The sequence below is a fragment of the Ruditapes philippinarum genome, unplaced genomic scaffold (assembly GCF_026571515.1).
Source record: "Ruditapes philippinarum isolate M1 unplaced genomic scaffold, ASM2657151v2 ctg29_1_1_1_1, whole genome shotgun sequence".
In the NCBI taxonomy this organism is placed as follows: domain Eukaryota; kingdom Metazoa; phylum Mollusca; class Bivalvia; order Venerida; family Veneridae; genus Ruditapes; species Ruditapes philippinarum.
The window spans coordinates 189,735-205,051 of record NW_026859731.1 but is presented as its reverse complement, the minus strand read 5'-3'; the positions used below and the strand labels follow the sequence as shown (position 1 = coordinate 205,051).

The 15,317-nt window shown below is 31.0% G+C and overlaps 1 protein-coding gene across 1 annotated transcript in view; it reads right to left on the bottom strand.

Annotated features, from left to right (window-relative positions):
• The window catches only part of LOC132757687 (somatomedin-B and thrombospondin type-1 domain-containing protein-like), a 61,731-nt gene that overhangs the window by 13,130 nt on the left and 33,284 nt on the right, over window positions 1-15,317 (bottom strand). The window contains exon 3 of the mRNA XM_060749040.1: window positions 10,896-11,025. Coding sequence (XP_060605023.1) covers window positions 10,896-11,025 — 130 coding nt within the window. The remainder of the gene's footprint in view (window positions 1-10,895; window positions 11,026-15,317) is intronic.

Genomic DNA, 15,317 nt, shown 5'->3' with positions numbered 1-15,317 from the left:
GGAAAGTCCAAGTTACCGCTTACACCCCTAAGCACCAGCTTATGCAGAATTCAACATTTAATGATGGAAATGGTAAAAATTATAATTCAGAATCATCCACAGATGTGTTCAATGTGACACTTTTGTGCCATTCCAGGCTAATCACTTTCAGTTCTCTTTCAGTTTTGGCAGGTGAAGGGGTTAAGCTACAATCTACGAATAAATGGCCTTTTTACATTTAGTAACAATTAACTGTTTCCAAAATTGGTTAATTCAATTGAAACCCACTTATAAAGATGAATGGCCGGACACTGAAGTTCAAGCAAAATTGCAAAAAGCTATAAAGAAACGAGCGTGATTTTCAGATCCAACAATTCCCTGTTTGTTTTTTAACCTCTTAAGTCTAATTTAAATGCTACAGTCTTTAGGAAGTAAAATCTCTTTAATACCATAAGAGGCTTACAAAAAGCATGCACGCTGACGCCTGATGTCATGCAGGGTTTCATGCTGTGATAAAGTGAAATGTCAACAGTAAATCTGTAGATCTGTATTCAGATCACTGCTGGCTGTCATCTCAACAAGATCGGATTTCCAAGCTACCAGTTCAAACACTATGTCAATATCCAATCTCTAGTGTTTAAGTCTCTTACAAGGAAAGAGAGAAACAAAAGAGAGTTTCTTTTAAAACCCCAGTAATATGACATTCAAATAAAACATGGTTTAAATCTGACTCATTATAGTGCAATAAGGCTTTAAAGCACCTGATAAAGTTTCGTGCAAGACAACTAAATTACTTTTTTATTATATCATATAGTAGGGACACCCATAAAGCATTTAATATTCAAACTATCTCCCTTTGCAACTTATTTTGGTTTTACACAGAATTTATTTTAGTTTGATTGGGTAGGAAGCTTATAGACATGCTATCCAAACCATTTCCAGAACCAACAAGTACAGAGCATTTTTCTTGCTGAAGGAAACAACAGCTTGCCAATGACAGGGTTTGAACCTATGCAGATAGCAACCGTTAGAAGTTAACCACTCGGCCATGTTGCCCTTGCATGCTAAGAGATAATATATATTGCAATATTTCTTGAATAATAATGGTTTGTATTCCCTTTAGTACCTGTGTATGTTTTGACTAATCAGAAGTGTGTTACACTATACTAATTTCACGCCCTTTTTTTTCATCATGTACATAGAATCAGTTGACCTCATGACCGCAAGTGGCAGCCAGTCATAAAAATGTTTTAACATAAATCAAGGCAGTAGATTAGACAAATAAATCAAACAATTGAAAAACTTGAAAACATTACACCCCATCTTGAGCACCAGGTTTAGAACCTGATACAAAAATTATACATTAGATTTCCAGGTCAATTGGATATTTATGGCTATCTAATTTAGGGTCAAAAGCATTCCAAGGCTTCATTTAGGCAACCAGTCACATAGACTTCAACATGGCCTTTGTTATGGTATCAACATTGAAAACAAAGTATGTACCCCTAGACAACATGATTAATGACTGGGGTCTGGACCGCTTTTTTTGTGTTTTTTTTGGAGTTATAGAGTAACATCATTTGATAAACATGCTGGTAACAGCAAGGTGTTTAATTTTTTTCAAAGGATACATAAAACGAATCTTCACTTTAGAAGATGATTCAAAATATATTTTCTTTAATTGCGATTTATAAAAAAGACGTTAATCACCATTAAAAAGGGTTTAGACATATATTAGATAATTTCTTTTATGTTAGTTTGGGACAGTTCCAATAGTTTAATTTCCGACAACGACATGAAAATTTTTAATCTACGTAATTGATTAATTCAAAAAAATTGTTTAATTCATTCTGATTTATTATAATGCAAGTCTGTTTGTTCATTTGATTTCATTTTCTTTAATGTCGGCAAAACCGTACTTAAATCTGTCTCCTTCATTCTCTTTTTTTAAAATACCACTTCAAAAACATTATTAAGTTATTGAATAATAATTAATAAATTGAAATGCAATTTCTGCTCATTCTTTACATTCAAAAAATGATAAATCTCTGTACTAATTGCAATGCTTTAAAAAAAAAAAATTTTCTTCCGATCAAAGAAGTGAAATTTTTCTTTTCAAAAATCGCAAACAGCAGCTCTGACTCATCGTAGATCTGTATCAATAGAAGCTTAGATTTACAGTTAACTGCAATTAGTCCCATAATTCAACAGGGCAGCGGAGGGCTACACTTGTACAAGGATATTGGATGCCGACATCTGAACTTGACACCTACCTGTCAAAAAACCTCATCATCCTAAGCTATGCCACTATTTCCTACTGAATATCAAATGTAACTTGACACTTGACAATCTTAATCTAAAACCCAAAGTGCAAATTCAAGATCTTTATCACTATTGTCATGGACATACGTTTTAAAGTGGTTTAAAAATTACTATATTTCATTTTTTTCGTATTGAAAGTCTTTAGAACTATTTTTTTACTTTAAAACTGAAAAGTTGAAAAAGCCTTCGAAATACTGTTTCCATTTGTCTCTGAGGGCATTATAATGAATGATGAAGGCTGAAGATGATTGGTTAAAAAACTATACAACTGTTTTTGTCACCATTTTTACCACCAAAGATGTTAATTTTGAGATATTTACACTGTAATATTGTAAACGTAACAGAAACTAATACCAAATTTTTCCACAATTGGAAAGTATTATTTGAATACCCTTGACCCCCGAAATAGTAAAATTTTATTAAAATTAGCTAGATATATATCAGGTGACACACCTGTGTTTGATATATGATAAGTTATACCTTAAAAATATACTGTTTACTAATCACCTCAACATTAAAACTGTCCAGTTATGATTTGTGGTCATACAACCAGAATATTTTATTTTTTGTTGGGGTTTAACATCATCCTGCTTCTTAAAAGGTGTTAAAAATCTGGAAAAAGTGTGATCCCCCAGAAGCATAAATCACAACAAAATTACAGGAAAATTGCAGACCCAGTTTGATCGAGTCTGTACATGAGGAAAAATGAAAAAGTGCAACATCCCTCATGCCTCCTCATGCAACGGCTTGAGCGATACTCAATTTTCAACACTTAAAACTAGAAAAATATAACATCTCTGAAGTGAATTACAACTCTGAACCTTTCCAGCCTCAGAAGACCTCTCTGTGTGAGGTGCCCTTTCATATTTCAAGCACAAAATGGGCACCTGAGTACCGCTTTATCTGCTGACCTTAATTCTCATCCTGCTGGAATGAAAAGTGGCAGTATAGAGCCAGGCCAGCCTACACTTCCATACAGTCTGACCAGGCTCTATACTGTTGACAGACTTATACCGTCAACTGGAAAACCTTAACTTGACTTTTAAATCTCATTCAATGTGGACAAAATTATGCATCATGTTTTGGGAAAATCTAAAGAAAAGTATTGACTGAATAGTGAACAGTGCAGACCATGATCGGATGGCACAGATGTGCTGGCTGACCTTGATCTGCACTGGTAGCATGGGTAGAATCTGAGTTGTAATAAGCCTGGGTAAAGAATTATATGTAAAAACTTAAATTTTTCAAGATTTTGCATTGCTTTTTTTTTAATGCATCATTACCAGTGTTTTTGTTTCATTTATTAAGATCAAGCATATTGCATTCAGTATGTCAAATTATGTATTACCGGTACATTTTGACGTCATTGTCCTTGACCTTGTCTTAGCTGATGAAGACTTTTGAGTCAAAACATCATGTTTGTTTTTCTTTAATATATTATAAAACAATACATTTTTAAAATTTAAACTGGAGTTTTTAATTCAAAATTATGTAAAGATTTAACCATAACTTATCTTAATGCTGCAAGCTGAAAACTCAAATAAAATTTTGAGAGATGGCTAAATAATGTAGACTAAATAAGCTACAATCCTATTTCAATTAAAGCAATGACATCAGTGTAACAATGAGATTGAACAAAAAAAAAAAACGCCAAAAACTTTGGTTTAATTTCCAACAAGCTCAATGATGTAATGTAAAAAGAAGCTTGTCAGAAATGCATTTAGATAAAACAATAGGTATGTTTTTAATGATATTACAAGTGCAATTATGAACCCTGAGGAAAAACATTTCAAAATTACACAATTATTATTATGTTTTAAGTTTTTTTTCCACCTGCTTTCTTTTCATATTGAAGTCAAATGTTAATGGAGGTCCATAAAATGCTGACAGGATTGTTACTATTTAAAGCACCATTGTTTTAATTGGGTTTCTTACAATGTTGCAATTAATGGATTTGGGACAGTCATATTAAAGCTGCATGCCTAAAGATGAGCCAAAATCTTTTAAAGCTCTTGAATCCTCATAATTCAACCCTCCTCGAGGCAGCACGCTGATTCTACCCATGCCACCAGAGGAGACCTTCGTCATAGCAGATAACCTGCCACATTTGTGTCATCTGCACTGTTTGCTGTTCAGGCAATACATCTTTTTAAAGTTTCCCTAAAAATGTTGAATGGTTATGTCCAGATTGTAAGATGGACAAGTCCATTTAAGATATTTAGCATAGTAAAGGGCCAAGTATTCTAATGTATTATTTGCAATTTTACAGTCATATATGACTCATCTATGAAAACACTTAATTTAACACATAATACTAATTTACATCAAAAATACAAACATGTTAATTACCTTTACTCTTAAAAGACCCACTGAAAAAATCATGGCGCAAAAAAATTGAAGTAAAACTGACAAAAAGGACAAGTTGTTTAGTTTTCTTAGATCACTCAGTCACGACTGACCCCTATTTAACTAAATTACTACAGTTCAAGCTTTTAACGAGCTATAAAAAACTAAACTTTTATGCTTTAAACATCAAAAAGTACATTGTCAATTCATTTTTTGATAGCTTTACGTGAACATTTTTATGTAGTAATGATGGCAGATTCATTATTGTACAGATATTACAATATTTTTTTATGGGAAATCATAATAATTTCGTCTAATATTTTGAGGACATTGACTCACTTCCAGTTTCATACATAACGGCTAACGGGTGCGATAAAATTTACTTGTACAAACGAAGATACTTAAGTGTAAAAATTAACGTAAATTTGTTTACTTTACTGGCTGCAAAGTTGGTTATTTTAGATATTTATTTTTACCAGGACATAAATCATCTCCCAGACGCCTCCGGGACAGACACCTTATTTCCGGGACTTTCCTGGATGTCCGGGACGTTAAGGCATGTATGATTAAATATCTTTAAATGAGATTGATACTCAATGAAGCAAAATTTAAATGCTCTCAAGAATCAAACTTCCTAGAACTAACCTGAGTGACTGGTGGCATATGAGGAACATCGTGTCATGAGATATCCCATGATTCTAAGCTTTAATGGCAGACAACTTAACCATTGCAGACGGACTCTCTTCTCAAATGAGGGAAGAGATAAATTGTATTTCGCCAATTTTGAGTTTTTACAATGTCCCACAAAGGCTCCTTAAGCAAGCTGTGAGCTGGACAGTTTTTGAAGTATGTTACAATTTAATGTGTCTGATATCAAATTAAGCATAAAAGCTTTAACACATTAGAGTAGCTCAAATAGGTTCACCAATTGATACTAGGGCGGAGAGAAAAACATGGCACAGAATTGCTTTTGCCCTTTTTAATTCATGGTTTGAAACATCTGTTGACAAAGCAGAAAATTGCATCAATTTTGCTATCTGAACAATCCCTGGATACAGAAGTTAACCATTACCCACAAATGTGTCAGTTTCTTTTATGCGTAATGTATCCATTTTAATTGTTGAGCAGAGACCCTTTAATTCAGGAGGCTAACTTTCAGAAGCCAATTTGATAAAAGCTGGCACATTTACAATAACCACTGCATGATTTTAACTACAATCCAAATTTCTGCAACTTCCTTTTGTTTTAAACATCTGCTTTGTTTGTGTTTCAGGCATCTGCAATACAGTATATATTATGGCCACTGCAATGCAATAGTGTCACAACTCAAACAGTTTGAAGTGCCAGTTACCATTAATTACATTGCATCCTTATTAAATCTTTCCAAAGCCTGCTGTCTGCCGTCTGCAGCTTGCAGGTGAAGCAGACGCAAAGAAAATGCACAATTTGTAAAACTAAATACTGCTTTTTCTAAAAGAGAGTCTTTACTTTGAAATAACCTAATGAAGAAGAATTGTTATTTCATTCACAGAACCTACAGAATAAACAACACACTTTTGTGACCTTGACCTTTATTATGATTACTCCATTTAGGCCGGGTTTAGGCGATAGCTATGGTCATAAAACTTACCAGTTGGTTAGACTATAGTGACGTCATGAGTTTACTAACATTTACAAGCTAGAGGAATATATCCAAAGTCAAAGGTGGGATTTGAACCCAACAGTGGCAAGAGGCAAGTTTTTTGAAGTCAACTTAAAGACTAAAACCACTTGGCCACAAACAAAACACATTAACAAAGGAAAAAGACTTGATCGTAATCAAAAGAATACATCAATATTTAGACCAAAATATATAAAGACATTAAACAACTTTACTTCAATATTTATTTATGATTTAAAAGTTGTAAATTTAATATATAAGTATCAAAGTAAAACCAAATATTATGATCGTCAAACTGCACCAGCTCACCTTAAAATTAGGTATTATTAGGTAAACATAGTGTAATAAAAAGTCCCTTTTTTAACAATTCATTATACCACCTCTATGTTTACTTCATTTCACATGATTTAATATCTGCTTGTTCTCTGTGCATTTTATAACCACAAAAGATGGTAATTATGCCACTTGGCTCACTTTTGCGGTTTTAAAAAATAACCCCACCCACTTCAAAGTAAACCTAGTGACATTTTTATCTGATATATTTCATTATCTCTTTTTGTGGTAAAGATGTGGTAAAGATGTGTGGTTAAGGGTATACTCATCATAGTAAATGATTGCGGTGAAAATTTCTAGATCTTATCTTTGAAATCAAAACAAATGAGACACTCAGCGAAGATCAACGAAGGATCCAGCTACCAAATATGTGGTCATATAAATTATATGAATTAATGTTCAAAGAGATTCCAGACACTTCTTTTAATCCACTTTATAAAATATCTGAATTGACAAATTCATTTCATAATATTTATTTTTTAATAATTATAATACATTCATTATATAATACTTAATACTCTCTTATCATTAAGCAATGTACTATATCTACTCAATCCTGTAAGACAGTGTGCCTTACCACATATATATGACCAAAGATTATGTTGAAATAGGCATAAAACCAGACAAATTAACAAACAGAAAAAGAGCAGCCAGTGTTATATACCGACTGGTCAGTTACATCAAAGACCTGTACAGGCTAGCCTGGTTTAAAACTGGTGGCATAAACAAAACTCGAGTCTCTACCATATTAAAGCAGCATGCCTCCAGATTCCTGCTAATTTTCATGAAAAGTTTTAAAATGTAATTAAAAGTTAATTCTTCTAAAGTAAACAAAGAAAGTAATTAACACATTGCAAACGTCACTTTCAATCCATGTAAATTACCAAAAATATGTCAAAATAAGCAAAAAAAGGCTCTACTGTGTAAATTATGCAGCACAAATATTGAGATGAATATTTCAGTCATTAATCACACACTTGAATCTTGTATTTTTTAAAATCTTAGTACATTTTTCTCAAGTTTGATTTTCTTGAAATATTTTGGCGATACTTTAAATCAACAATCAATTCAAATGAACATTATAAAGTGCTAAACTGTAGCAACTATGTTTTTGTTTTGTTGTTGCTTTATTAGTGTCTGAAGCAGGGGATGAAAGAACAGACCTTCATTTAATAGAAATGAGCAGCACCATGACATAACCAAAATAGTGGGTTTGCGACCAGCATGGATCCAGACCAGCCTGCACATCCGCGCAGTCTGATCAGGATCCATGCTGTTCGCTATCAGTTTCTCTACTTGTAATAGGGTTTGTAACTAAACAAATTTAAATAAATAACATGTTTACTACATTATAAAACAGACAAACACAGACAAAAAACAGACAGGGTACATGTACTTTATATATCAACAGTCCCAATTTCACATGCACTTGAAACCAGTGTCTCAATTTATCAATGACTTTAGGAGGCTTATATCTGCACTCTAATGGTGTCAGCCAATTTTTCACTTGATAATTTAACAAGTAGTGTTGACATCTAGAAAAACCACAATATCAATAGATTAAACATGTTTTAAAACCACAGCTTAAAATCAATTTTCCATTTACTTAAAAATGCACTAAAATACTTCTGTACATTCTGTGTCACGTCCCATTTCTCTTTTGTGTCTTTATATCACTTTGTGTTAAATTATTGCTCCTTTGCACTCTTATAGAAATGTTGCACTCAAATATTTAAAAAAACATAAATATTCAAAAAGTTTAGCATATAAAAAATTGAAAATTCAAATTTTATTCACTTTTTTACACTTTGTAAAGATTACTATTAAAGGAACTGAGGTCCATATACCTAAAAAACCTAAAATTTTAATTTCTAATGTATCTGATCAGCTGTGCCACTTAAAACAGAAAAATATGCAAAAGATAGTTTAGAGATAATTAATAAGAAATCATATCCGTGTGCTATTCTTTGCCTGCTTTAAATTTTGGGTTATTTTTTTTCACAATTGGAAAATTCTAGAGTGATTGATTAAAAATTCTGCAAAAAAATTATTGATCTAGATCTACATCAAATGGAACATTAAATTTGAAAAATTTGTTCCAGTTCCTAAGTGTCAAAAAAACCTCAGTGGAGTCCCTTTAATTTTTTTCTTAATATATTTTTGAGCTGCAGTCAGTTGATCAATTGTCAGTATTAGGTTAAAACTATGCCGATTGAAGCCTGAGCCTGCAAGTCGGATACTTAAGTATGACCTATAAACTTGCTAAAAAAATTTGACACAGGCAAGCAGCCCCTGGCTCTCTCATGGTCATACTTAAAATATAACAGCCTAAAACTTGTAATCATACCTGCTTGGCAAATCTATTGCACTTTATTCCTCTACCTACAAAATTCTCCCTCTTCCGTGAGAATGTAATTTCTCATAAAAATATTTGAAAAAAAAATAAAATTGTAAATATAAATTATTCTTATCAGTCCAGGAAGAACATTCATCTCCCAACGATAATCAAAGTTGGCACATCTTTTGACATTCAATATTCTGCTTTTAGTTCTTAAAACATTAAATTTAATGTTTTTCCTTCAAATCAATTCTACAACAATTCAGATAAATTTACTGATAAACGTAATTTAATTCTATCATATTAATTCCCTGCCAGCAGAAATCAACTTTAATTTTGAGAGAATTTGATAACAGTTTAATATGGTAGAGACTATCAATGTCTTTCACATATGAAATACGGAGCAGATTTAATATCCAAGTTAATTTCCCCTGCAATAAATCTAATCTTAATGTAATTTTAAAAACATTTTAAAACAATATCAAAACATTTGAATCTTTTTCTCATTACATTTTAATTTTCTTTTTCAATTTTGGTTGGATGCTAAGCAACTTTAAAGCTTTACTGGTGGAGGAAGACCTCTAGTGCCCCTCCATGCATTATTTCAGACAGAAAGATGAAGAAGTCCATTAAAGTTATTTACTGTGTTAAGCCATTGAGTCCTTTTATAATCAAACATTAGTTATTATAAGTCCCTAAAGAACACCCAAAATGGCAAATTTGAAAATGTTGCTGAGAGCCAGTGTTCATGGACTGCAAGCTACTCTCCATACCCCCGTATCAGCTTAAACAGAATTCAACATTTAAACATAGAAAATTTGTGAAATTATGACTTTAGATACATCAGTAGTTGGAAAGTCTATATCTCAAGTAAGTATCCCGAGTGTAGTGAATAAACGTATGTTTTGGTCCATTTTAAGATTATCAATGGTTTATCCCATTAGACATTATGGGCAACTTATCCAAAAGCATCTTTATGACATAGCACCAAACAAAGAATGTCATAAAAAGAAAATGTATAATGTCTTTTGTGAAAAATATGCATTACTCTGGAGGTCATCTTTTACTAAATCTGAAGAACCGTACCAGTATAATTATGATGCTATCCTGAGCAAACTATAATGGCCGGTGATTATAATGTAAATATTGGCATCATGTTCATTTTAATGATTTAATGTAATTGTCACATTGTTACAAACCGTTAACATATGAATTCTTATGTCAAACATGATAACGGAGATTGCCATACCATAAATTATGTTAAAGAAATTTCTTTCCTTAAAAAAGTGATATCTTAATGACTGTAGTATACCAGTGATACATAATAATACTTGCACCTGTTATACAGTCTTGAAAACCTTAATAAAGTTATTCAAATATTCCCAAAATTTTCAACAAGTATGTCAAAAAACTATCTACTAACAGTGATTTTTGAAAACCAAATTTCAACTGCCGAGCATTAATTTTTACATTCTTCTCACTTAATATTCTACTACAGCACATTAATTTTAAAAACTTCAAAACAAATCTCTGTATTGTACTTAAAAATGTGCTATCTCACTGTACTAAATCACTCACACTTACATCCCATCTCTCATACATTGACTACTAGTCTGAAAATGCAACATTGCCATTGGTCAAGACAATGCATGTGCTCATAATCAACCAATCAAAATTATTGACACATTTTAAACGGACTGTTTCATGCTTTAAGAAATTATACTCAGATGAAAAAAACTTAAAGACCAGTCTAAGTCAGCTGATCAATTCTAAATATAGATTCAGTAGCCAAAGATTATAAGCCACACATCCTTTAAAATTGTCCAATCCAAAGCTTAATTCTATGACAAACTGTCAAATTCAAGGCAAAGTCCTTTTTTTGACAAAAACAAGGGAGATAATCTAACATGTACTTACGCTGGTTTTCTTGGAATAATATTATCCTGGAAGTTTTTGAAGAAGAGATTCTTTCTTATATCATGCTGGGGACTGTAGTGTTTACTGACTCTGTAGATCGAGAAATTTGCCGGCATAATGTATCCAACCTCTGAAATAAACAAGATTTTATAGAATTATCCTCTTTTTGAAGAAAAGATAAAGAAAAGTTTTCCAATATGGTTCCTTAATTTACATATTAATCTGTAAAAGCATCTGCATGGGATCAAACAAAATGTATGTTACAAAAATTGCCTATTGTTGTGACAGAAAGCAAATGGTGCAATACAAATACTTGTCACTGCAAGAGCATGCATGTCAAAGCAATAATATACTGTATGTGACATAATTACATATACCGTTGATCATACCATGTGACAAAAAATGTTTACAGTCATATGTACCAAAATATGATAAAATCATCCACTTATTCCGCTATTATATATATTAACAACAAAGCAAATTTGTAATAAAATTTATATCTGGAACACCTAGGTTGTTAAAGTTTATCATATCTTTGTCTCAAATAACAAATCTGAATTTATCCCACTCCGATAAATTACAACTTTATGCAAAATCAAGAATAAAATCACTTTAAATAACATTTTAATACCAAATCTTCCTCCAGACTGAAGAGTTATAAAAGAACATAATCTTCCTCCACAGTGAAGATTTTATAAGAGTACATAACTCTAAACCAAAGTTTTCTCATAATTTATATGAGATTATACCTACTGTCAAGATAATATACCTCACAAATCACTCAATTTAGGCAGTCAAGTGAAAATATGAAATATATTCATGATCCTGATGGAATTAATACAACAAATCAACGGGGACATTTGCATACAATGAATTAAATTAAGATATCTACTCATGGAAAATCAAATTATCACAGAAAAAATCCTGGGATTTCCTCACTTTGTATCGATGTTACGTGTCTGAATACATGTATATACATGTATATAGCATTAAATATATATTAGTTTCTATATAAAACCATTACTATATTTTCTTCATCTTTTTACATGAAAAAGTGAATTTAGTGATATGCTTATTTAAAAAAGCAGTACAGGTTTGTATATTTAACATAATGATCGAAAATTATTTATAATACAAAATGTATTATTGTATAAAAATATTGATGCAAAGATTTTTTTAGCATAATAATTAAATAATACCTAGAGGATAATCTCTCGGATGATGTGTGGATAGCACAAATGTGAATAAAAGTCCAAAAATCACAGAAAATATCATATTTATATATCCTTTTTGTGTATACACATAGATAAATCACTCTCTTTTACACTTCTTCATAAATGGATATATTATAGTATAGTATATATTTGACTACAATTTTAAATATGGCAGCTAGATAAAGATGTGAAAAACAAAGACTGTTGCTAAGGAAACTAGAAAATGTGACGATTTTATCTGTCAGATTATCAACTAAATCTGCTTAAAATCTTTGATAATCTTTGAAAGACACTGATTAACTTTGAAATGGAGAATGCCTTACTATTAACTTACACAATTGTGTAGTTAAATTTCAGAGGGCATTTATTGAAATTTAGAAATCTACCTTTTTAAGGGAATATTGCCTAATCTTAAATTGCTACATGAAAGTTGAAAATATTCCTGCAAATATAAGTAAGTGACTTTCTGATCAAAATAAGAATGCAAAAATCATGAACCAAAAAATTCTACAATGTCAATTATTTAAACATTAACATGTTAATACTACTCTAAAATAATGCAGACTTGAGTTATAGCCCTTGGCTACCAAATTTTATTAATCAAAAAAGATATATTATTTGTTATGAGCTCAAATTGTTTTCAAGAAAAATAACCATGTTACATTTTTTGATATGCAAAAAAAGGATAATTATTATATTATTATAGACACACTATATCAATAAATATTTTAAAAAAAAAAATCGCAAAATATATTTTTTTTCTGGACCTAATTCTTTAAAGTTTATTACCCTGGTAACTATTTAAGTGTTACAAAATACATAAATTATTTTCTCAGATCCAGGACTGATATAATATCTATATATTTATCTCTTAAGAAAATAAAACTAAATAAACTACAGGATTTTAACAGTCTCAAGTACAGATTCTTCAAACAAACAGACGCTTTTATTGAAATAGCATTACTTCGGAAAAAGTGTTTAATCACACATTACAGTATAACTTTCCCATAATATGTACAAAAAGTATATGCATAAATGCATGAGATTCTCCATTTAGGCTAAGTTAATTCTTAAATATTGCATAAAAAATGAAAAGAATGTTTCCTTAAGGTATTAACAAAATCTGAAAATATTTAAAATTGCTATACAAAAGCTGTGTGTATACAGTTTAAGGACCTTTAATAGTTTAGATTTTTAGTCGATGCCAGACCACTTGACTTTTCAAACAGAATTAAATCATACTTTTCATATGCACAATTACACAAATATAACAGTTAAACCTTTTAGTAAATGTAACAATGTAATGTGATAGCCTGTATTATTATTGCACTTTGCAAAGAACAGATAACCCCTTGCAGGTGTTAAATCATAGATTAAACAATCAACGACCAACCTTACGGCTTAAATCATTAAATCTCGAGTATGTCAAAACGTCAAATTGCAGACAAAACTATACATTCATAATCAGATTATCCGACTTAAGAACCCTACAAGAATGTAAGACTATTAAAACAGGCTTTGCACGATTATGGCGTGATTACACCTTTTATAATAAACTTCAAAAAGCTAATATTTTAACTGTTTTTACACTTGACAATGACAGGCGTGTCACTTTGACAAAATATAATTAGGCTTATCATACCCGCTGTCACTGAAACGTTTCCTTATTTATTTATCACATGATACCACTTGTTTTCTATGGAAACTATAATACCTAACATTATTCCTTAAAGGCACATTATGCCTCAGAAATCTATATTTATTAAATTCTTTAGAAATGTCACTTGTTTTTAATCATAGAGTGAGTATGTTAAATGTTTAACAGCTGAAAAATGTAGTGCTGAATGTGCAAGAAACGATTATACTGTAAAGGTAGCAAAATGTAAACAAAGTAATTTTTTCTGGAAACTGCGACAAGATACCAACAATTTTAAAGTTTTTGTGAAATGAAAATGTTAGCAATTCTGAGACATAATAGGCCTTTAATAAAACATGAAACTCACCACCAAATAGTGATTTTGCAGAGGGGATGGAAGAGAGTTTGCAACTATTCTACCTTTACAACATCATGTTTTTGTAAAATAAAACTTAATAATGATTATGTTTGTTGCCATAAATGAGCTTAAATAACCTAGACACAGACTCGCCGTCAACTTTCACTCATTTAACATTATTCTATATAAAATGTCACCCCCTATATTTATATAAAACAAGTTGTTTACATCATTTCATACCATCAACAGGTTTAAAATAAATCTAAAATATGAAATGGTTACAATGAGGATAATAGAAAATAAACATTAAGTATAATAACTATAATATTGTATGATATATGTTGTATACGGTAGACGTCTATGCAATAATATTATAATCATTGACTTTTAGAAAATTGTGTCTGACAACATTATAATATGACATAATACTTATTATGCAGACGGCAAGAAAAAATCAAAAGTAAAGGGGAAGCGAATCAGCAATTTTCAAATTCAAAATTCATGGAATCAAGATTTACAAAATCTAATATAAAGATCTACCAGTACATAATCAAGTCCAAGTGACTTGAAATGTTCTGAAAAAAGATGATGGTCAGGAATGTAAATTTGAAGCTTTATTATTTTTATTTTTTTGTATGTTAAACTTTACTTAATTCTAAGAATCCTGGGATTGCTGCAATTGTAGCACTAACAGCATTATACGCTTCTAAAATAAAAAGCATTATGAAGCATACGATTAAAGGCTTATATTCTAACACTGTCTCTTATGATAACTTAAATATATTTCCAACCCTTAGAATTGCTTAGTCAGCAATAATGACTTGCCCTTGTATTGATATTCAGTTTCAGTTGAAACTGTATTGATATTGAGTTACTGGCCAGCCTACTTACATCATCAGTGCAGACTGACCAGTGAGGCATTTAATACCATTGACTGCTTTAACAAATATTAACATTTTCATACAAAAGTTAAACCCTAACATTTACAATGTACACTTCCCAAATTCAAATCTGAGCAAGTCCAAGTTGCAAATTAAGCGAAATAAGGGTTGTAAAAATTAAGTTATGACACTTTATAATGCATGAGCTCTCATATATTTATTGCAATATGTGCCTCTATTGGAGTAACTACATACATTGTACATTTGTGCAGGTAAATACAGTATCATATGCAGAACAATATATTTATTTAAAAACAGCACATTCAGCAAAAA